This window comes from Micropterus salmoides, unplaced genomic scaffold, assembly GCF_014851395.1.
Source record: "Micropterus salmoides isolate LMB-PRFRI ecotype aquatic unplaced genomic scaffold, ASM1485139v1 Ms_hic_scaffold_17, whole genome shotgun sequence".
Taxonomy (NCBI): Eukaryota; Metazoa; Chordata; class Actinopteri; order Centrarchiformes; family Centrarchidae; genus Micropterus; species Micropterus salmoides.
This window is the reverse complement of record NW_024040817.1, coordinates 25,232,908-25,257,357: the sequence shown is the minus strand read 5'-3', so window position 1 is coordinate 25,257,357 and position 24,450 is coordinate 25,232,908. Positions and strand designations below refer to the sequence as shown.

Here is a 24,450-nt window from a genome sequence, read left to right as displayed (position 1 = left end):
ACACTCATCCCCTCCTCCATATGTGAGCACTGACGATCTGTAGGGCGTGCCCCCCCCCCCAACCCACCCCTTGCCACATACGTTACAAAGAGCCGAGCAGCGTACATACATTCATGCCATGTGGAGTTCACACATGGCTGCACAATAACTGACATCCTGGCCGTCATATACGTCCTGGTTTACACTGTGGGGCCTCTGCGCTGAGAAAAGACATCGGAGACACACAATCAGGATCCTTGTTCTATAATTTGGATACTATGAGGTGGGTGTAGTCGCATGCTCACTGAAAAGGTACTTTGTTGCGTATATGATGCCTTTAATGCTGAGAAATGATGGAGTAAGCAACAATTACCCTAATTGAACATTCCAGAGCAGCCCTGCAAAATGGCTGCCGAGCCGGCACGCTGTCTGTGATGGCCGACAAGCGTGTGTAGGTCTACGGTGTGTGCGTTTATACAGCTGTGTCTATGTGTCTGTGTGTACGCCTGTTTGTAAATGTGTGTCTGTTCTGTGTGTTTGTGCTAACTATGTGAGAATAATCCTGCTGTTGCTTTTTACTGACTGCTTTGTATCAGGGGAAGTCTCCGCTCACCGGAGATCTCTGCTAATCCATAATTACCAACCTCAATATACCTAGACTGTAGGAGCCATTATGTCAAACCGCTTTTCTGTAACAGTTGATGATTGTGTTTCTTGGCACCTGTAAAGAGATCCCATATTCAGCTTTGACAATAAAACCCAGCTCTGTGTTTTAGATAGCGACGGTGCTGGGAGTCGCCGGAGTCCCTTCGGCTTCAGGTCCACCATCTTCAGAGCGTCTGCATTTTCCCAGACCAGCATTAAGGTGCTGAATGTGTTCCGCCAAAGAGCTGATCTTGTTGTTTCTTTACAGCTCTCTGCCTCGCCAGCCCAGCACCCAGCCGGCCGCCCAGCCAGCTATCCAGCCATCTACCCTTCCACCCGCTCAGCCAGCAAGCCAGCCAGCCCCGTCTTTCTCAGAACTGGCAACCTGCAGGAGTCATCAGGGTTAGTGCGCCTTTGGCACGCCCCCGTGCCAAAATCATCTGTAAGCATCTGGCAGAAACTTGTAAATGTATAGATCTGCACTTAAACCAAAGGCCAGACAATCAAATAATATACTTACATAAGAGAAAGAGAGAGAAGGGGGGCGATCCAGAGCCATCCATAAAACACTGCTACTGTTCCTGTTTTATAACAGTCAATAGGACAAGTCAGGAGCCATGCAGTAGTTTTAGTGTAGCACAAAAACCAAAGTTTCATTGTAATCTTAGAGGATATATGGAGTGATGGTAATTTTGTTTGTTTGATGAATGCTTGTATATCTTTATGCTTTGACACAAAGAGAGCAATGATTTCACTTAGGACCTCTTAGTTCATTTTCTCCCACATCAGTTCTCTTATGACACTAATACAATATAATATCTCCAAGAAAGAGAGGCTTTCAGAGGTGGGTACCTTCTTAAACACGCGCACGTTCACCCACACACACTTTTGTACAGAGATAAGCAGCGTTCTCTCATTTACATACCCACTTTTTCTTCCATTCATATTAAACTACACACACACACACACAGATTATAAGCATCGCTGGATTAAGTTAAAGCAGTGCCGTTTTGCTAATAATTCAAATACTGCATGTGCTAGCATTTTCTGCAGTTCATCAGGGAGACGCTGTAAAAAGACAAAGCTGAACTAAATGACTACCAGCGCTCAGGCCTTATCGCAACTGTGTTGCTGTGCGGAGAGAGAGAGAGAGCCTACACATTAAAATCTCTGCCGCTGTTTCTAATGCATTTGTCAAGCAGTAGTGTGGTCACACCATTCAGTTGAACGGCGGAGATACAGCAGAGAGGAGAGACAAAGATGATGAGGGAACGCACCGCTGTACGCTCACATGCAGCACACCGTAACGCGTGTCTGTGGAATTGTGCATATAGGTGTGTGTGTGTGAGAGAAATAGAGAGGGCACGTATGTGAATGTGAGATACAGCAGCTATTTGCTATTGATTGGAGGGAATAATGCTTCTCTGTTTTTCTCTTTCTCTCACATTCTCCATCAGCTATTCCTATATGGACATAACGGAGCCATTTTTTGAAACTGTTTTAAAGCAGAAAATAACTGGCTCCCAAAAATACAATTGAATGATTTAAGAAAAGTATAAAATTTGATGTTTTATTTTAGGATTATTAAATACTGACAATTGTACTGGGTAATCATCACATCATCCTTAATGAGAGAAATATGCACATGTTACAAGTATTACAGAAGTAGAGAATTACTGTCAGAGCTATTAGAAAGCTACAGTAAGCCGAGCGGCCAGAGGCCCATTTAGTATTATTGGGTCCCATTTAAAAGAGCTTCTGGTATTCACCGCTATGCTAGACCATAAAAGAGATCAAGTTAGAAAGGCTGGGGTAAAGACATAATCTTGTTTTGTTAACCTATTTAATTGGAAGGATATTGATGTTCACCTTTGACTAAAGGTAACATGAGGACAGCAGTGTGTGTGTGTGTGTGTGTGTGTGTGTGTGTACCTGTGTTTGGCAAAGGGCTTTTTAGACCTGAGTAAAGGGGAAATGGATGCTTGGCAAATGCTCAGCATCCTTATCGCTGCTGCTCAGAGCTGACCACCACAGCCCCTTATTAATGGACACAGAACACAGTCATTTCTATTTATGCACTCACTAACACCTCTCAGTCCTCCAGTGTGTCACTACAGATAGTATTAATGCACAAAATAATGTATTAAAAAACCATGAGACCAGCAGCCATATGGGGAAAGGTGCTGCTCCACACACAAAAAGGGAAGAAGTGTATAGAAAATGAAATAGGTTTCTGTCTTTCTCAGCATGCGTAGGTTCTGAGTAGGTTTCTGTCTTTCTCAGCATGAGGTGATATGGAATGAAAGAGAATAGTGTTTGACACAAGTGGAGGTCTGCTGGTTAATAGTATGGGTCTAAAATGCAGAGATGGGGAGGATGTTCTCCACAGCAAAGCTTTTTGCCTCCCTGGCTTCCATCCCAAGTGCAGACAACAGACGTCGTCATTTTCCAACTCAATTTACAGACGCATTAGGAGATGCTGAGGCACGCCCAACTCTCTCAAATACAATCAGACTGCCTGTGTGTTTTAAGAGGATATGGAGGGTGCCATCTTCATCGACTTCTTTTTCACTTTGTAGATCCGTTTTCCCACTAAAATAATTTCAAAACATAAACATCTGCATATGGATTCTTTTCATGACTGCCCTTTACTGATTTGTCTCCCTTTTAGGTTACATGAAGAGGACGTTTTTGAAGACTGTTTAAACTCATCTCATAAAGATTTAGATAGATTAAGATTTTTTATGGTAAGTTCAAAATATATCTTTCTACAAACTGTTGAGTTAGTCTTGGATCCGTCTTACCCATTTTATGCTATCCATCGATGTCCACCTGGTTTATGTCCATCTACTATATTGCAAAATGAGCAGGTTATGTTAATTTCTTTAACATTTTAGCTGCATAAGACAACAAAAATGGGCTCAAACTTATATGAAATGTGCAGACTACAATTACATGGTCATCATGCTTTTTCAGTCAGAAATAACCCACGTTTGACAGGTTTTGTTCTGTATTTTAGTTGTTAAATTGATCTTGAATGCACTTCCAGGTAGCATTAAAAAGCTCTTTAAATGTGGCTTTGTGAAACCTGCTGATAACCTGAAAGTCTGCCCCTCTCTCTCTCTCTCTCCCTGTAATTGATTCCACACCTTTGAGCCTCACAATAGTTTTCTGAGTGCACTTAGGGGAGAGATTCAGGACAAAGTCAGCTTGAGAGCTACATCCATGTAGATCTCCCCGCGTACACACCAGCTGGCTACATTGCTGCACTGTTAGCGCCCTGGTTGACCCTCAGCTAAACATATGACTAATTGAGAGCTTGGGAAAAAACTGAGGAGAGGGAAGCAGGACGCAAGACAAAGGGTGGGGACTGGGAATGGCAGAAATGAGAAGAGGAGGTGGGAAAGAGGTGGTAGACAGTAAAGGAGTTATTAAGAGAAGTAAGAGATGGCATCTACTATTATACTCCACTATCTTTAAAGTCCTTCGTTCTCTTAAAAAATGTCACAGATCATTCATCTTTCTTCATTTTCACCCTTCATTTCTCTCTGTATCGCCCCATTTCTTGTACCAGCTGTTCACTCATCTGTTTCACTTTTGATCTTGTTTCAGATTTTTCCATCACATTCCCTCTCTACCTGGTTAAAATTTCTCCTTTCCTACCTCATATCCTTTAAACACATGTCATTTTTTCCCCCAATAAGTGTTTTTTTAATCACCCACTAATAGACGCTTCGATGACAGCGGATTGATCTTGCCCACAAATGCATAGCTGAAATAGTGATTTTTCCTCACACCGTGGATATGCAGACACAAAACATTATTCATATGTGCCGTTAAGTGGCTGCATCGCTTCGGCAAATCTCTTTTCTGCCAGCGGCAGGGATCTATAGCGTTCAGGTGGAGGAGGTCTCTTGAAGCATGTGGACGTTATCTTGAAACGAGGGGCTGGCTGCCATAGCAACCATATGATGAGGCAGGCAGGGCTATTTAAAGGAATTCAGCTGCTGCTTGCGTTCCCGTCAGCTTCACACCAGTCCAGTGAAAGACAAAGAAATAGATGTGAATGCAAGAAAATATAGATCCCTATACTATATCCACCACTACAATCTAATGTCTGGTATTAAGGCTGGAAAGAAGAGTAAAATGCAACAAATAACTCAGTAGGATTCTAAATGAAGGGTTACTTATTAACTAACAATGCTCACACATTTAATCTTGTATGCTAGGATGTTGAACATTTGTTTCATTTGTCTTAAGTCCTGATTTAGAATCTCCTACCCATGAGATACATGTTTTTGTCCACCACTCCTTAGTATTTATTCTTGTAGCACCTCTTTCTTCTCCACTGCCAATTAAATGAATCAGATTTAATTGCAGCACTTCCACCTAACAGCACAGCTAAACATGTGAATGCACCATCATTTTGGTGAAAACATGCATTTTAAATCCTTTCACATAAAATGGACAGGCACACACACACACACACACACACACACACACTTACTTTCCTGCCAAAATGGATGAACATTGGTAAAATATTTTCCTGTTGAGATATATGCAAAAATGAAATGTAACATTTAGCCAAAGCTTGTTTGCGCAATAGCGGATTTTTTTATGGTTATGTGCATATGCTTGAATTATCTGCAGAAGGGGCCACTGTAATGAAATGTGAAATAAAAAAAGCATACTTTTTCCTCTAGAGAGGTATTTCTCAGCGGACAACTGCTGTGAACATACAGTGCCTTGCATGCCAAACAGAGAGAGAGCAAACAAAGGAAAACACCATTGCTTAAATACATATTATATACATATTGGGTTGTAAGAAGATCAACACCTGAAGGAAATTGACATTTTTATTGAGTATTTTTTTTATTGAGAAATTGAGTATTTTAACTTAACCTCCTATGTGTTTCTGTCAACATTTGACTCTGTTAATGATATTTCTATTCTGCATCTTTTAATAGATATCTGAACTTGTCTCCAAATAACCACTAAAAGAAAGTTTTAGAAGTCACTTACCTGGTTCTCAAAAGATATTTTTTCTACATTTCCTGTATAATTACACAAGGAGACAATTAGTTTCTACTGCTAGTCTTTGTCTTGTGATATTGTCTACATTTGCTGACATTTTATAGACTAAACATTTAATTTTTATTGAGTACAGAATCAGAAGAATTACAGATAATGAACAGAATCGTTATTTGCAGCCATTAATAGACTTCAATTGGTCTTTCCCAGAACAAGACACCGCACCCTTAACGTGTTCCATCAGCTAAATGCCTGAGATCAAAACATTGAATTATTTGTAGGAATCAGCCTCACTGGTCTGGGCTTGCAGGGTTGAGAGGTGATTCTTCCTCTCCTATAAATAAATGCTCCTGATTTTTATGTCATTTTATCATGCTGCTATTCTGCAACATTTTAATTTGAAGTGCACAATTATTGGCGAAACTGACGGTGTTCTTTTATTACTCAGTCGAGCCCAGCGTGCAATTGCATTGCCTGTGAGAGCAGTCAGGAAGATTTAAAGTGCTTCATAGAAGCAAAATTATGAGTGACCTCTCTCGTAACACTTCCTCTTCACTCTGCTCTTTATCTCATTCTAATCCCAACTCATTTCATATGCTAAGTAAAAGCTTATATCCCTCTTCACTGTACGTACACACACATTCCTCATTGCTGCGGTGTGATTATAAAATTTGCATAGAGGATGTTGTTGGAGCCGTGGAGTGCAGAAGCACCATAGCTGAAGCAGGGGGTTGTGGGTGGTCTAATGCTTGTCAGGTGTAGAGAGGTGGGGCAGAGACTCCCAGAATCCCTCATGTCTGGATTTATGATGAGAACCCGGAGAAAGTTCCCTCGTGTTTCGGTGTCTCTCTCCTCTCCTCACCTCCAATGGTTTCCTCAGAAACTAATTTGCATGTTCTCTTTTCACAGCTGCCACAGATGTAGCGTAGATTAAGAGAGAGAGGAAGAGGGAGAACTGACTCCGTACCCCTGGGGAGGACGCAATGAGATGGAACCACTTCTCCGCTTTCCAATGGAAAACCACTTCCAGAGTGCCATCTGCTGGCTCGGTGGGGCGGGACAGCTGGTGTTGTGAATCAGGCCGCCGCAGTCCAGGGACCGGCTACTTCCCAACACCAGGGTCTCACCTTCACCCCTCTCTTCCGACCGACTTTCACCAGTGTCTTGCAGGATCCAGTCATATTTTAAATTGGTGCATTATACTCTTTCATGTGTGATGTTAATGGTGATTAATTATTTGTAATACATGTGCTTAATTTTCTAAATCTGTCAAATTTATTTCTTCTGCATCATGTCTTCTCAAAATATGAATCAGGTAAAAGTACAACAGACAGAAAATATCTTAAATGAATTTTCAAAACTGTCCATCAAAACAGCCCATTTAAGGCATACAAGAATAATGACGTAATTTAGTTAGTAAGTTAACAGTATGTTTCCCAAATAAATTAATAAAATGTGGATTGTCTGTGGCTTTATTCTTTTAATGACTCAGAAAATATTAAGAAATCACATACTCTCATGATTCTCAAAAAAAAAAGAAGTAATTTTGCATTTGTTTGTGTTTAAAATGACTGCATTTATTTACCCATTACAGATTGTATTCGAAATCACTCCTCCTAAATAATACATTTTGACACGTTTAAAAGGACCTAATACTTTACACATGACTGGCTATAAGTGATGTTCTTAACAGATAACAAATTGTTGTAATCAATTGACACTGGGATCCCACAGGGCTCCATTGTTGGGCCTTTATTTGTTTAATTTTTTGGGTCTCTCCCTTAATGGCATTGTAAAAAAATTGAGAGGGTTCCAAAAATGCATTACCTATGTTAATTTCCAATATTTAGTTGGATTTTAAAAATACAATGAAGTGACACAATTCCGATAGGCTAACTAGAAATTTATGGCTTGATTCACAGGTACTGGATTTAGGGGGAAACCAGGTAGAGGCACATACCCTATGATGTGCACTCTTGACTTTCATGAAGAACTGATGTCTTTTCAAATATGAGACAAAATACGATGAGGTCATTGTTGACATGAAGTACACATTTTGTGAGGAACATGTGGAACAATAGTTGTTAAAAATCCTAAACTTTGTTACCCCTTGCATAAATGCTTATCCTCATTCCTTCTTTATTCTGCGCTTCAACTCTCGCAGCCATGTTACCTATTTGTCAGTTCCAGATCATGAATGTAGAAAATTTACATCAATTTTGTACACAAAACTGTTTTTTTTAAGACGTGATAAAAATCAATATAGTTTTTTCATGTCACTTTAGATTTCTTTGTCACTCTATGGTTGCATTTACCACTTCCACAGCCCCTGTTTCATTTAAATTATGTCTACTTTATTTAGTCACTCATTTTTTTGACAATGCGGTTGCCTGACATTAATTAGAATCTACTATATATCTGATCATAATTAGCACAAAAATGAATCGCCTAAAATGTTAATTGTGAACACATTGCGCAAGCGCAATGACACGCCTTAGTCCCTATGTCAACTTGTAGGTAATCAACCTGAGCAGCAGGGTCGGCACTAGATCTGACGGTGTTACGCAGGTTTATTTATAGCAAGTTTACTCGAAAGCACGTTTCATTGTAACCAAGTTAAAGAAGTACAATTTAATAACATTCGGTTTTAATTGTCAGCATGTTCCCGTCTTCTAGCAGGGTCAAACTTAACCGAGTCGCGCTAAAAGACGTCATTGGGCTAAAACTGGTGCCGCGGCGGAGACGAGTCCCGAAGTCGCAGAATAACGTTAACGTTACAGCTGACTCCGAAGAAAATCAAGAGGAAAACCAACTACAGTCAATGAAAGACACTAATGTTACACCACTCCCTTGCTGCAGTGAACACGTCCAAACTCCCTTAACAGACCAAATTTGGCCAGAAAATGTGACCGATACGACCGGTGCCATCCCCGAAGGAGAGCCGGAGGAGAATCGCGTAGGTACGCAGAAGGCGAAGGGGGAGATTAATACGCAGTCATGCAAAGAGTGATCGTGTGAGATTTATACTGGAGGGGCCGTACACTGTAGGCAAGTATCAGCAAAGCAAACCAAGAACCAGAACCAGGTGCAGATTGAACAGACTCCGAAACCCCTGCAACTTCAGACTGAGGTTTACTTGTGGCCTTTACGCCGATGCAAACAGTGCGCTGCGTGAACATACAGAGGTCCACCGCAGGGTAACACCGAGGGGCAAAATGTCTTGTCAGGTTGAGTTGAGTAGTGAGACACCCTTGGCCACAACAAGTAAGGCTACAAAGACCCGGACACCGTCGGGTCTGAAGTCTAGTATGTGCAAATCATTTGGTAGAAGATGTCAATCCAGGCGAGGACATGTTAAACATAAAACTCGTGTGACCCACGTTGCTAAAAGCGGGGACAGGGGACAGGGTCAGAGCAAAGCCAAGGCCAGGTCCACAAACAGGATCACGGTCGATATCCACCGGACTGTCAAGTAAGATGCACTTTATCAGTGCTGTTTGCTTAAGGTTGGTTAGTCAATTAGCCGTAAGTAAGCGTGTTAAGTTGCTGGGTTTGGACGCCAACATTTCTTAACTGTATTTCTGCAGGTAAAAGCATAAGCTAACTTTTGGCTAACATGCTACTTTTAGCTATAGTACAGTGTGAGGAAACGTGTGAGATGCTAAGCTAATGGCGCGGCTAAATCATAATTTTACTGTCCAAACAAATCTGTCAGTGTAATTAATATATAGGGGATAATTAAAATGTATTTTAATTAACACTTAAAAAATGGCAGTTTGAGACCACAGATTTATTTTCTATGGTGAATTAAATAAGATGCTAACTGGCAGCTAATGAGGGAACCCCCTACAGGTCAATTCAAATGAACTGCCATATTGGGTGAGACTCCTTGCACACTACTAGCTTTGGACCCTTGGGGGACCTTTACTTAGATTTTGGAGGCCACTGTATCAGACTGTTGGTTTGTTGTGACTCAGTCAGACTGGGCTAGATTTAGAGTCATTTGGTTGCTTGATAATAGGGATTGAAATGTTTGCAACTTGCATATTTCCATTGGGATAGTTTCATCGTCTCTGCTTACCAGGTTGCCATTAAACCTAGGATGCTGTGGAATTAAAACAGTGCAATGCATATCCCTATTTTGGACTGTCTCATCCACATCATGGAAATCGGTACCAGAAACTTCCCATTAAAAAATCTGTTGAAGCAGCTCTGTGCTGCTTTTTATCAGAGGTGGGGAGGTTAAGTCCTCATCATAGGAGACTTGTAAAACCACAATATACGGTTTGGCAACACTTCCAATAAAGCATAAGTCTCACCTTTGTGTGGCTCGCATGAGTTAGTTTTTGACTATGGAATGGGCTCATTGCTGTTCCTTGTGACTGACGGGTAGGTGGGGTTGGGGTTGCATCCACTGCAACTGTGGTTCTGACCAACCATTGTTGCAGTGGATGCTTTCCACAGTAAAACACCCAATAATAGACAGTAATGAACACATTACAGCTTGGTGTTATGTATTGAGGTGAACAAGACGCTGCACTTGAAAACCAAGCCACACTAAGGTGAAATTTATGCTTCAAACTGTGTTTTCAAACAGCATTTTTAAGTTTTGCAAAGAATAAAGATGTCAGACGTGTGGTAACTGGTTGATTTGGCAAATTCGTAACATCCCTAACTTTTATAAAAGCAACGCATCGCTGCTCTCCAAAGTGTTTTGTCTGATATACTGTATCCCATGCTGCGGCTTAGACTGTTCCTAATGTGGCTGACATTGGAGGGAATCCACACTGTTTAGCCAAAATAAATAAAACCACTGTACCATGGTGATAGGGTGGGCTTCTCTTTAAGCTTAATTCCATATGGTGACTGTTGCATTCACGTTTGCACTTTTTGATAGTTTTTTTTTTTCCACTTGCAGACTTTGATAGAAATACGCACCCAAGCCCAACAGGACTTGCTGATTCAGAACGGTCTTCAAGAAGAGCTGTCAGAACCTCCCACTGTGGTCTCTGTGGTGACTGTAAATACATTTCCCCTCAGCGGAAGACATTAGGTAAGCAAGGGCAAGAAAGCAGTTGCCCGGGGCCAGAGCGGCCTACCATTGAAGTTAACATCAAGAATGAAAACACTGTCACTGAGACCTCTAAGAACATTGTAATATGGATAGACCAGTACCCAAAGGTGCCACTTTGTGACATAGCCCAAAAATGTGACTTAAGTCACAATTGTGGCTACGTGTTACCAGATGTTCTCAAGACCAAGGTTGTGCATTGCTTCAAACAGGACATGAGAGCTGGATTTCAGTTTGTGCCCGGTTGTTTAGGGCATAACAAACACCAAAGTGATGAAGGTGCTCTAGCTAAAGAGTTTTGTCCCAGGGCTCAATCTGAGAAGAGTGTCTGTCAGTCTCAGAGTTTGACTAAACACCTGAATGAACTCGCTGGAGCAAAGGCGTTATCAAGTCATCCCTCATGTCGTTTCCTCAACAGTTGGACAAGTGATGACTCTGCAACCTGTTCAGCTTCTTTCTTGCTCGGTAAACGTACAAAAAAAGGTGAATGCAGGACTGGCATGTGGGACAGTGATGTTGAGGAGGATCCTGGGCCAGGATCCCATCTCATAGGGGCAGAGATTCGCAGAGACAAAAGAATAAAGCGTAGGGATAGTGTTAATGATGGGATTTTGCCTTCCACTTCAGATTTAGAAAGCAAGAGTTGCAAAAACCCAGCAAAAACAGACACTAGAGACAAAGAGAAAACATGTTTAGGGAATGCTGTTGGGGACAGCAGCAAGTTTGGCTCAGCTGTGAAAGAAAACTGTAAGAACCCTTGTGGTGAGAGAGACAATCCCACAAAATCGGATGCAGCACAACTGTCCTCAGAACGGTTCTGTCAGAGGAATGAGGTGGACACGGATGATCTGGAGTCATTCACCTGCCAGAGAGCGAGGGTCTATTTCAGGAAAAACATTTCTTCTTGTGCACGCACATACATGTCGTGGCCCTTCTCTAACAGCGTCAGGACCCTTACAGCACATGCCCCCGCTTCAGGCAGAGCCCACCAGTTTTCTAATCAAAACAAAGAGAAGCAACAAGAGGATAGTGAAAGCATTTTAGTAGACAGAAATGGGAAAAGACATAATATGTCTTCAAACTCTTCAGACAGTGCAAAATGTGCAACTCACTTAATGGAGGCTGAAGAATCACTAGCCAGCCTTCCCTCAGATACGGCTACCCTTTCCAACCCACGTCAGCATGGAAGAGAGCCTGGCACTGACACAGCCTCAGCCTCACCTTTGCCAGGACCTAAAACTGACAGCTCCCTGTCTACCCCCTCCCCCTCAGCACTTGGCCTGAGTGACTGGGAAACTGCCACTACTTTGTCTTCCATGTCATCTCCATTCACACATGGTGGTCTGAGCAGCCTCTCAGCCACACCTTCCTCTCTCCCACCTCCATCATTCCTACTACAGAAAGTCAAAAGGGTTGAGTTGGCTGAAGCCTCTCCAACCAAGTGCATGGTCAGAGCTGTAGGAAAAACATTGTTCTGCTGCGAAGAAACTCGAACTTCTCCTCCATACGACTCCGACTCCTTTCATTCATGTGAATCCTCCCTCCTCCTCCCTCAAGACGAGCAAGAGAGTGACGAAGATCTTCTCGCAGGCAGGAGCAAAGGGAGATCAACGCACAACATCCTCACAGACAAGTGTGCAGACATTGACTTGAATGAGTTGATGCTTCCACCAGCGCTCTCTCCTGTCAATACCCCACAAGGGCCCTCACAGACAAGCTTCCAGCACCCAGGCTGTTCGTCGTCGGAGGAGGAGGAGGCGGAGGAGATAAACAAAGACAGCAGCAAACACGAAATGTTACCTGAATGTCACAAGGCACAAATTGTTAATGGCAATAATGACAACTCCAGGGATTATATTGAACATGGCGTTGAAGAATTTCAAGGAGCCTCAACAAATCTCCCAACTACTCAAACTTCTACCAGCAATGATGAAGACGATGTGGATGATGGTAATGAAGAGGAAGACCAGGATGACCGTGATTATGAAGATGACGTGGAACAGGTTAACAAACAATCCGAACAAGTTCCCTCAGACCCTAAAATAAAGGCGACCCTTACCTCAAGTGACCTGACAGAACCCTGCTCTTCTCCCAGCAGTGATGAAGATGATGGTGGAGCCTTCAGAGAGGAAGGACAGCCACGGTCTGCTAGAGATGTGGAATCAAGTCCATCTGAAATATCAGACAGTGAAAGGGATGAAACCAAAGTAGAGTCAGCGGACAATACTGAGCAGGGCATTTTGGATGAGGTCACGGCTTATGAACAGGATATTCTGCTTGTCGACGTGGTCCAGTTTGACCCTGAGCTGTTTGAAAACCTGCCCCAGGAAAGTTCACTGAAACTGGGTCCTAGCAGGGTTACTGAGACACCAAACATCAGGCCTATTGGAGGGGTGAAGACGCAGTCGTCAGGGACAGATGCAGCATCACCGAGGTTTGAACAAAGGTAAGGTCTCATATTAAATCACATCTCCTTACAGTCACAGATAAATTATGTAGTCCATTAAAAATAAATAAATTACTTCGGCTGTGTTTCAGATCTTTCCCAGTTCATACTGATTTTCACTGCGACAGTCCCATCACAGGTATGGCCAGTGCACCAGTAGAAATCCATCTTCTAATAAATATTTCAGATTTTGTGTCATAATGTGACACTAGTTGCTCACTGGTACTGACCTTGATGCATAGACATGAGCAGATGCTACAAATCCTCAAACTGGGGGATTTTCTAGCCAGCCAGTGGCTTATTAGACACAAATGAAGAGCAAACAGACCCATGATTAGGACACTAAACACTAAATTCTGCTTGCAGACAGTTTCACAACTGATGTGCAACTCATATGTGTAACTCAGAAAAATGTGATCTGTCCCTTTTGAGAAATGGAATTTGCTCATGAGGCATTGTGTTTGATACAAAGATCATCCAGTGATTTTGTTTTTGTGTATTTTACAGAGGAGAGCAGCAAGAGGCCATGGAGACCTCAGTGTGGTAGCAGCCCTTTCAAAAGGCAGAGCAGCGCATCGCCTGCTGCAGAAAAGCAAACCAAATACATGGTAATGTAGTGGGTCTAAAGATGTGTCCTGTAGTGGACAAGGACCTCACTTCCTGGGACTGTATGTCAGGACTTTACTGGAGGGCACCAGACTCTGCAACAGCATAGCGTCTTCGCAGTTGTGGAGAAACAAAACATTAACAAGGGTCTCTTTTGCATGGATGCTCTCTGTGCCTAGAAAGAGAAGAGAGAAAGAGAGCATAATGCACATTAACATCACAAAATGAATAAATAACCAAAAGTGTTACCTTTCAGAATAACAGTCTCCACTAAATCCATGTAGTGTTTTACAGGTATTTATAATGTCCTGCAACAGCATACACACTACTACACTAACATTGGGTCTAATGCGTTACGGTTAGATGTTGTGGATGAAGTGATGGTCTAATGGACACGAGGAGTGTTTAACACACAAACTTGACCTAACAGGTTTTGTTACTACAATAAGAAGTATACTTTTATAATTTTAAATCTGTGTTGTGTTTTTGAGCAGGGTCTGCCCGACGCCAACAACAATCATGTAAACAAATTCCTGGAAAGGTACCTGTTGGCGCACGTCACATGATCAAACATTTCTTCGGCAAAGTTGATCTTTCTGCATTTTCATGCTCACTTTGTTTGTGTCCTCAAATAGGAGCCAGCCCGTCCAGACAGTGACCTCCCTGCATTATCACATCCCTCCACTTATGACCCAAAAGATTGGTGCGGGAAAATGAAAACAGCATCGACAGTGACTAATGTTTAAACTTGTGTTACTTGTATCTTGTTTGAATGGATAACCCCTCATTTTTATGTAAATGTTCAGTTCAATGTCCATTATGTAAAGTAAAAACTTCAACTGCTTTGTATGACTTATCTTTTGCTTCCCTTCTGTCCACACAGGGCCACGGATCACAAACCCAGCAAACTTGGCAGAGTTTAGGCGGCAGAAATCTAATGCCGTAAGTGCTCCATTAAATAAACAGTCACTGTCTTCCCACAGAAAAGACCATCATTTATGTTTATTAGCTATAGCATAGATTGCATTTTCTGGTTAAACTAAAGAATCTGATCAAATTGAATCACTGTTGGACAAACTACGTTTTTAACAGAAGTTACTGTAGGTGGTGTGGTATGACTCAATATCCCTGGATGCTAATCTTTAAGTGTAAGTCCATTGTAATATTGATTTGGTTGGAGGCAGAAGATCAGTGCCTGGAGATGAATTACAAGGACGCTCAGATTGTTAATGATATTTAATAAAGATGCATATTCTCCTGCCACTGACATGATGTTTTTAATTTTATTTGAGTAACGTGGCAACTTCTCTCCTCCAAACCCTCAGTACTGTAGGCAGTACTTCAGTGAGTCGCTGTCCTGTGGGTTCAAGATGTGTCGGTTCCAGCATGTGCCTGTGGAGGGGGACGAGAAGGTACGATCAAAGTGAAATGAATGTTTTCTTTGCTTGACAGAGGCATGGCAAACCATGAATACACCAGAGCAGGCCATATCTGCACTGAACATTGTTCTTTCATCAAGTAAAGTTGCTTCTTGCAAAAGCTTTCTAAAGGGTGTCACTCTGAGAGGCGACATCACCCTCTGCTGTGCCATAGCTGTAATTCCACACTGCTGCTTCACTTTTTTCCTTTCTTTCAGTTCTGCATTGATACTGTAACACGATTCACCAAAAATCCAGCATGCCTTCAAAAAGCACGTAGGTTTTCAACTTATCCAATAATTGAACCCCAAATGGACAATATTTAGAGTTAAGTGGCCATGGCTGATAGCACAGAGTAAATATGTCTCTGTTTGAATGTCCTTACTTCTCTCCCACTAAACTCTTTGTCCTCAATTTCCTTTGATGCATCATCATTCTGCTTTGCCTGTCTGACTCTCCATCCTTACATTGATCTCTTGCCCATCTTACATTGTGTACAGGAGCTGTGTTTACAGGCTACTACCAGAACAACCCACCAGGAGTGTATTTCTCCATGCCGGTGCTTCTATCACTCCTCTGGTCTCTGCTCCAGGCTGGCATGGTATCTGATGTCTTCTCTGTCCTCAGCATCAGCGTGGCCCACAAGATAGTGGTCAGTGTGGTTTTTATCCATCCTTCAACAATATTGTCACTCTGCAGTACATGTTGCAGTCCAGTAGAGGGCAGGGCATGCTATATTTTGTATGTGGAGAGAAGCACTTTGTGGTATTTTTCAAATGACCCATTACCACTAGGGTCATAAAGATTGATGTTAAACTGTATTTCCCTCTGCTTCTCTTGCTAGCCTGGCCATGAGTTCCTGTTGGCTCTCTTTAACCTTGTGAGAGAAAAAGGTCTCGTGAGTTTTGTACCTGAACTCATGCAGCTCACATTCAAGGTATCTTGATTCTGACACACTTTACTTTTCTTAATGCAGTAGGAGCTTCATTTTCTATGTTGAAGAATTTAATGTGCATATGTGTTGACAGATGGCCAGTACGGGCCTAGAGCTGAGTTTGGACTGCCTAGACTGTGTCAAAAACACTCCTGAGTTCCAGCAGACAGTCTATCCAAACTCACTTGTTTCAGTACTTGGCAACCACAAGTAAGTGGAACTTCTGTAGCCCCCACATATTGAATGCACTGTCACATCAGTCTTATAAAAGTAGTTAATTGTCATCCATGCTTATTTACAGGTGCTGGTCATATAATTAGAATATCATCAAAAAGTTTATTTCAGTGATTCCATTCAAAAAGTGAAACTTGGATTCATTACACACAGACTGATATATTTCAAATGTTTATTTCATTTAATTGTGATGATTAAAACTGACAACTAATGAAAATCCCAAATTCAGTATCTCCGAAAATTAGATTACTACTTAAGACCAATACAAAAAAAGGGCATGTACAGCACTCAATACTTAGTTGGGGCTCCTTTTGCCTGAATTACTGCAGCAATGCGGCGTGGCATGGAGTTGATCAGTCTGTGGCACTGCTCAGGTGTTATGAGAGCCCAGGTTGCTCTGATAGTGGCCTTCAGCTCTTCTGCATTGTTGGGTCTGGCCTATTGCATCTTCCTCTTCACAATACCCCATAGATTTTCTATAGGGTTAAGGTCAGGCGAGTTTGCTGGCCAATTAAGAACAGGGATACCATGGTCCTTAAACCAGGTACTGGTAGCTTTGGCACTGTGTGCAGGTGCCAAGTCCTGTTGGAAAATGAAATCTGCATCTCCATAAAGTTGGTCAGCAGCAGGAAGCATGAAGTGCTCTAAAACTTCCTGGTAGACGGCTGCGTTGACCTTGGACCTCAGAAAACACAGTGGACCAACACCAGCAGATGACATGGCACCCCAAACCATCACTGACTGTGGAAACTTTACACTGGACTTCAAGCAACTTGGATTCTGGGCCTCTCCTCTCTTCCCCCAGACTCTGGGACCTTGATTTCCAAAGGAAATGCAAAATTTATTTTCATCAGAGAACATAACTTTGGACCACTCAGCAGCAATCCAGTCCTTTTTGTCTTTAGCCCAGGCGAGACGCTTCTGACGCTGTGTCTTGTTCAAGAGTGGCTTGACACAAGGAATGCGACAGCTGAAACCCATGTCTTACATACGTCTGTACGTGGTGGTTCTTGAAGCACTGACTCTAGCTGCAGTCCACTCTTTGTGAATCTCCCCCACATTTTTGAATGGGTTTTGTTTCACAATCCTCTCCAAGGTGCGGTTATCCCTATTGCTTGTACACTTTTTTCTGCCACATCTTTTCCTTCCCTTCGCCTCTCTATTAATGTGCTTGGACACAGAGCTCTGTGAACAGCCAGCCTCTTTAGCAATGACCTTTTGTGTCTTGCCCTCCTTGTGCAAGGTGTCAATGGTCAGCTGTCAAGTCCGCGGTCTTCCCCATGATTGTGTAGCCTACAGAACTAGACTGAGAGACCATTTAAAGGCCTTTGCAGGTGTTTTGAGTTAATTAGCTGATTAGAGTGTGGCACCAGGTGTCTTCAAAATTGAACCTTTTCACAATATTCAAATTTTCTGAGATACTGATTTTGGGGTTTACATTAGTTGTCAGTTATAATCATCAAAATTAAAAGGAATGAACACTTGAAATATATCAGTCTGTGTGGAATGAACGTATACATTATACAAGTTTCACTTTTTGAATGGAATTACTGAAATAAATCAACTTTTTGATGATATTCCAATTATATGACCAGCACCTATATGACTAATTATTCTACCTTTTATCCTTATTATAAAAGGTTATCCAGCAGTGCACCCTTTCCAGAGTACCTGAATTTGGCCCATGCCATTGTAGAAGTAGAGGTTGGTTCTTCTCTTTAGTAGATTACTTTTGTCAACTTATCAAAGGTTTTGTGTTCAGTTTGTCATTTTGCTTTCTGTCTGTCAGCTTTGTACCAAGCAGGAGGACTGGAGGCGGATGGGGGAGGTTTTCAGGTCCATCTGTCAATCCAGTCAACATCCCAACCAAGTGGAGCGAATCAGCGGTCGCATTGCCATAGCACTCCTGTCTGAGAGCAAAGACAAGCTGTCACTGCCCTTTGCTGCCTTCGCTGACACAAGTAAACCCATGTTACTCTAGACTTAAAAAGGAAGTAACTGCATTTGTTTCCAAAACATGTTTCTGTGTAATTACTAATCTGACATGTCTGATTCCTGATCATTTGATTGTTCTGATCTTCAGTGTGTCAGGCTGAAAATGAGGACAGCCTGATCAGGAGCTTTTTAGGCAGAATTGGAGTCTCTCTCATGTTGAGGTACCACAAAACGCATCAATGGGCCAAGGTAAAATTACAGTCTTTGTGTATTTCACACATCTATCTCCCGTTTACATCTGATAGAATCTGTCATGGCCTGCCCGCTATCTTGAGTCAAGACAGTCCGGTAAATGATGTGTGCGCCTATAGAACAACATTAATGTGCAGTTTTTCTGAGATGTCTTGACTCAAGGGATCTTATCTAACCGGCTTTAATCTCTTTTTGAATGAAAAAAGGCCTGATCTAACTTTCAACAACTTGATGTCCATATTTTACAAAAGGCAATTCAGCTGTTTGTTCTTAAGATGTGATTAGAAACTTTTTTGGTTTTATGGTAACTCAGAAATACTGCAGGTATACAAAGATTGGATTATTTTTGTAATCATAATCATACTTTTTTTTAAATAAATGCTGGTAGACGTAAATATAATTTAAGACACAATTATGTTAAGGTATTGCCTTGTATTGTGTGTGTGTGTGTGTGTGACAAACACACACATATAGGGTCGGAGGGTGGTGGAGGTGCTGTCCATTGCAAAAATTGAGTACTCCACACTGAAGGGTTTGTTTGGGAATGAAGATGGAGCCTCACGCTGCTACCTGGTCACTGTGGCTACTGAGCTCTTCCTCCTGAGCGGCAGCGTGGAGGGAGCTCTCAACACACTCCGAGGTAACAGCTCTGACCCTGGAGTAAATTGGTAGCTGTGATTGGCTTTTAGCTGGCCTTATAATGCGTCAAAATGTAAACTGTGTTTCTACCCAATGTTTCACACCACCATGAAATATGTCATATTTTTTATTATTGTTTGAGACATTAGACTGGAATAAACAGCTTATTAAAGCACATTTTGAATGCGTTTTGGAAGCAGAGAGTGTGTTTTGATAGTACACACTGTCAAAATGGATTTTTTTTTAAAAGGAAGTAAACAGAAAAACCTAGTGGTGCATTGTATTATCACCAGTATTAAAATATATAAGTTAATGCCTAGAAACCTAAAATGACAGACTGTACTTACATCCTGTCCTGACTCATAATATATGTAGAGAATACTTGGAAGTCGGGGGATATAAAAAAGGTATAAAGTGTATTTCTGGCTACAGGGAAGTGATCACTATATTGATGCTTTTTATGTATGATTCCAGTGAATATCAATTGTTAAACTGATTTAATGAGGGATTATAATACATGTATTGGCCAAGCATGTGCACATGTACTTGACTACTGTGTAAAGATTTTTTCTTAAAAGGTCAAAGGTCATCATAATGTCCTGAAAAACAATGTTTTTAGCCATTATTAAACACCATAACTCAGGAACAGAAGGGGACATTATGACCATATTTCACAGTTGGTCGGACACTGAACAGGTGACACTTCTGAGTCAAAGGTCATTGTGAACCTCAAAAAATTTTTTTTGAAAACCAGAATGAATTGGACGATTCCACATTTCATTCGGGATGACACAATGAGTAAACAATAACTAGTACAGTAGAGGCTTTCCTCCTTCTCGTCCATTCTGCCTTTTACCTCCTGTCTCATTCTTAATTTCCTAGTTTAGGTCACTTTACCTAATTAGAGTAACTGTAACATTAGTAAACAACCATGTACAGGCCTAATGTTTATGTTTACCTGCTAAAATCCCATTCGTCATAGCACTGTCCTCAGTAAACTTGGATGTCGGGTGTCTGGCGTTGGAGATTTTGGAGGAGGTAATAAAAATCTAAAATTAATAATCTTATAGAGCACTTTTCAAAAACGGGTTACGAATTGCTTTAACAAGTGCAAAAACAATAAAGTGCATAAAAACAGACACGATAAAAGCAAGAAAACACTTAAGAGACTAAATTACACGTTAAAGGTAAATATAAAAAGTATAGATAATAAAATAAAATCAGTAAAGGCTCTCCTGTAAAAGTATGTTTTAAAGAGGTTGTATTATCCTCATTTTCAGGTTCAAAATCTTATTTAGGGATTGTACCAGAACAGGTTTACATGGTTTAATTTTCAAAAAACACCATATTGTGTTCCCCTCTTGAGCTACAGAGTGATGCATCTTACTTATACAAAATCTTTGTTGGGAGTTGCACATGTGCAGTTCCCAGGTAAGGACTACTAGCCAATCAGAAGCAGAGAAGGGCAGATGTAAGAAACAAGGTAGTGTGATCCAAATCAAAGCCGCTTCAGACTGCGACCGTAACCTAGCAGATGGTATAAGTTACTCTCAAGTCCACAACCACACAACATCATTGTTCCACATCTTACCACAAACCACTACAAAAATCATCATATTTCAACTCAATTTTACATAAAAATTGTCCAAACAATTTGAACGTTTGCTCAGTAGCTTTCACATCGGGTGTAACATTAGCATTATAGTTATAACTTTAGCTTTGTTAGCCAACGTTTACAACAACTCTGTACTTCAACAGTCTGTGAAGTTACATTGCCGTGTTTATTTTAAATATAATTCACAACCAATAAAGTCTACTTACAGGTTGTGATTGTGGATTTCCAGGCCCAAACAGAGTCGGAGTTGCATCGTCTGTTAGGACTAAACCTTGAACTGTTGCCGGTGTTCTGACGATCTATGCTGCTTTGCAGAAAAATGCTACCATAGCGCAAATCGATAGACTGGACTCTACTCTGCCCTGCTCCGTTTTCCATTGCAGGTAGTACCCAGAGATAGTACGTAGCTCGTCGTCATAGCGACGCCACACACAACTGCCGCAACTCCGACAGCTCCTCAACTCCGAAAATATTCAAGCACATTTTTGTTCCGCCATCACTTCTCATAAAACTGAAAATATTCGACATCTACACAGCTGATTTCTCACCTCAAAACTTCTCAGAAGTGGATTTAGTGATGAAATTCCATAAAACTTTCTGTTGCTGGCCTCTGTCTGGCGCAGCAATGATGATGCAGTGAATAGTGAATACTCTCTCTGACCAATCAGCAGTCTGTCGTGTTTTCAAGTTACATTTTAGTATCCCTCAGCTCGTTTGGAACCTCGACGGAGGTGAGGTGATATGAAAAAAAGTACCTGGAAGCAGGTACAGGTGCATCATTTCTACAATGGAAACCCAAACAAAGGCGAGTCGAGCCAAAGGGCCTCCGCTCAGACTAGCTTGGTTTGAGGGCGTGCCTGACCCGCTAGCTGCTTGGCAAACTTTATGACGTGTTTTCATTGTGACGTCACAAGTAAAGGAAGTGAAGGGCTGGACTACAAACAAGCTGTTTCAAGCGGTTCAGAGCAGAGCTTTCTGTGGGAGATGGGAACTCCCTTTGGGCTGGACTTTGGGCTTTTTCACTTTGCAAACCTGTTACATGCACAAAAAAGAGAAATAACTCAAAGCAGAGGGGAAAAGCCAAAAAAGCATAATACCACCTCTTTAAGAAGGGACTTAAAAGCATCACTGACTCAGCCAACCTGATTTCCTCGGGCAGGCTGTTCCAGAGCCTCGGGGCCCTGACTGCAAACGCTTTGTCCCCTTTAGTTTTCAGTCGAGGCTCTGGAACAGACAGCAGACCTCTGCCCGGGGTTCTCGGGGTACCTGCTGGTGCATATGGGACAAAAGGAAAGAGATATAACGGGGTGAGAGGCCATGAAGAGCTTTAAAAGTAGTCAATAAAATTTTAAGGCCTATTCTAAAACATACTGGGAGCCAGTGTAATGAAGCTAAAACAAGGGTGATGTGGTCATATTTCTTCTGTTCTGGTTAAAAGCCTGGCAGCTGAGTTCTTGACAGTCTGTAGTCGATCAGTAGATTTTTGGGTTAAGCAAGTAAAAAGGCTGTTGCAGTAATCCAGGTGTTATGTAACGTTAGGTGGACTTGAATACTGAGAGGAACAGGCTGCATTCTGTTCTTCTTGCAGTCGAACACAGAGTAATATTATGCTCTTAAATTTATTCCATGCACGCTCAAGTGTTTCTTCAAATTTGTCATGTTGCCGGTCTTGGCAACAATGTCCTTTCTGCATATATTGTATCTTGCTATTAGCATAAAGCCTCTTTTTACACCTCCTTAGGTATCAAAATTTGTTACCAAATGACATTTTTAAAAAGCCTTTTCATTATTTATAAAAGCATCAAGTTTTATTTAGCCAAAAAACACATATCTATATCTAGTATACCTTTTTATTCAATACCTTCCAAGTATTCACTACATCTATTATGAATCTGGACAGACATGGATGTAAATTTACACTTGACTAGTTGGCAGTGGCATACAATGCAAAGGTGGAAATTCTAGTTGTTTTTTTTAAGATGGGGCATCTTGTAGATAACCTGTTAAATAATGGTGCCTTGGTAAATTGTTCGTTTGTCTCAGAAAACAAATGGTTCCTGAGTTCCCGCTCGTGGCCGTGTGAGCCTGCTGATCTGGAGAGTAGGACTCGTGTATTGATACGTCTTGCTGAGAAAACCTCTCACAGAGACACGTTGGATGTCCTCCGTAATCTCCCTGGACTCAAAGAGCCGAATGGTGAGAGAAATAAAAAATCTTTCCATTGCCTGTAATGTTAAGAATCACATCTAATATGCTATTACATACATTTGTGTTGAGGTTCAGTGACACGTGTATCAGACAGTGCCAAGACCTAATTTGGTTGGGTTCCAGACCTGTCACCTGTATGTCTTTGTGAATGACCCATGTTAAACCTATGGACCTTCTAAACATTTCACAAGCCTTTGAATTACTCATATTTCAGGCAAATCAACTAGCTTTTTACAATAATCCATGGTTGTAATTGCTGAAGTGTTGTTTACCTGTAAGCACATTTGATTAGCAAAGGTAAGTAAGCAAAAGAACTGGACAAATGGATGTTCATTTTGAGGTAAAACCCAATGATATGTATGTAAAATCTTTATTTTAAAATGTATTTTAAAATGTGCTGACTTAAAAGTACACTGTTTCATAGGTAAGTGGAGTAGTTGTAGATATACAAAGCTAAACAATGACTCAATATATTTGCATGTAATTGTTTTGTTTTCATCAGAGATGGTCGATGTCTCCAAGTACAGTCGTCTGTTTAACTCTCACCTGCAAGTGTGCGTGGACAGACAGACACTTCCTGTAGCTTCAGACACAGTGGACTTCATGCTCTGTAAAAACCTGACAGTTGACCATGCTATGCTACAGATACTTATACACAAACTAGGCAAGCAGAACCTCTGGCTCCGGGCACGGGAAGTCTTCAGACGTAAGGATCACCTTCTGGTTTAGTGGCTGCTCCACACACACAGATCATAAATACAGTTTAGGAAAATCTGAAAGATTATTCATAACTCAGTGGTTTCACCAATGTGTTTATTCATCAGACTCTGTAAGTGCGGGGTACTACCCGGGGGTGTCGGCTCCCCCTGGTTTCATGTCACTGATCGTCCCCTGTCGTCTTGGGGAGGTGGAGCTGGCTCTCACCTTTGAGATGTTCATCACTGTCAACGCAGCGGCCATCCTCCACCTGTCAGAAACCACCACTTCCTGTCTCAGCATCACTCTTAAAAGGTAACTTGTGTGTGTGTGTGTGTGTGTGTGTGTGTGTGTGTGTGTGTGTGTGTGTGTGTGTGTGTGTGAGAGAGAGAGAGAGAGAAAACCCTGGTTGCATTATGTGTTCTGTATGAACATGATGTTCCTGCTTCCTCCTCTTCCAGGACTCAAAGCTGCGAGAGCGAGTACCTCTCAGCTGGTAGCCGCCTCCTCTCTGCAGCTTGTATCCCTCAGCCCAAACTAATCATTCACTACAACACAGCAGTGAACGCCTCACAAGAGCAAGTGTTCACACTTGACATTTCCTCTGCTCGGTGCTGGCTCCGACACAATCATTTGTGGGCCAATGAGGTGTGGACACACTGAACTGAGCAGTTATTCCCCTGTGGCCCCTTAAGTACGTTAACTTTCCTATCCCTTCATACATAAAATATGTTAAAAGAT

At 41.7% G+C, this 24,450-nt stretch overlaps 1 protein-coding gene across 2 annotated transcripts; it reads left to right on the top strand.

The window, feature by feature from the left end:
- The first annotated feature begins 8,208 nt into the window (after positions 1–8,208).
- topaz1 (testis and ovary specific PAZ domain containing 1) lies at positions 8,209–24,450 on the top strand. 2 transcript variants are annotated; one of them, XM_038725337.1, is made up of 20 exons: positions 8,210–8,615; positions 10,574–13,172; positions 13,265–13,311; positions 13,680–13,780; positions 14,273–14,319; positions 14,414–14,481; positions 14,662–14,720; positions 15,104–15,190; positions 15,415–15,472; positions 15,697–15,848; positions 16,041–16,133; positions 16,225–16,340; positions 18,005–18,068; positions 18,154–18,325; positions 18,448–18,548; positions 19,026–19,191; positions 22,849–23,001; positions 23,516–23,719; positions 23,838–24,024; positions 24,171–24,450. In XM_038725337.1, exons 1-20 carry the CDS (start codon positions 8,315–8,317, stop codon positions 24,370–24,372), a joined length of 4,977 nt encoding a protein of 1,658 aa, XP_038581265.1. In that variant the 5' UTR covers positions 8,210–8,314; the 3' UTR covers positions 24,373–24,450. The 2 variants fall into 2 exon arrangements, with proteins under 2 accessions (XP_038581266.1, XP_038581265.1); XM_038725338.1 differs by lacking the exon at positions 24,171–24,450 and having other exon boundaries at positions 8,209–8,615; positions 23,659–23,719; positions 23,838–24,019.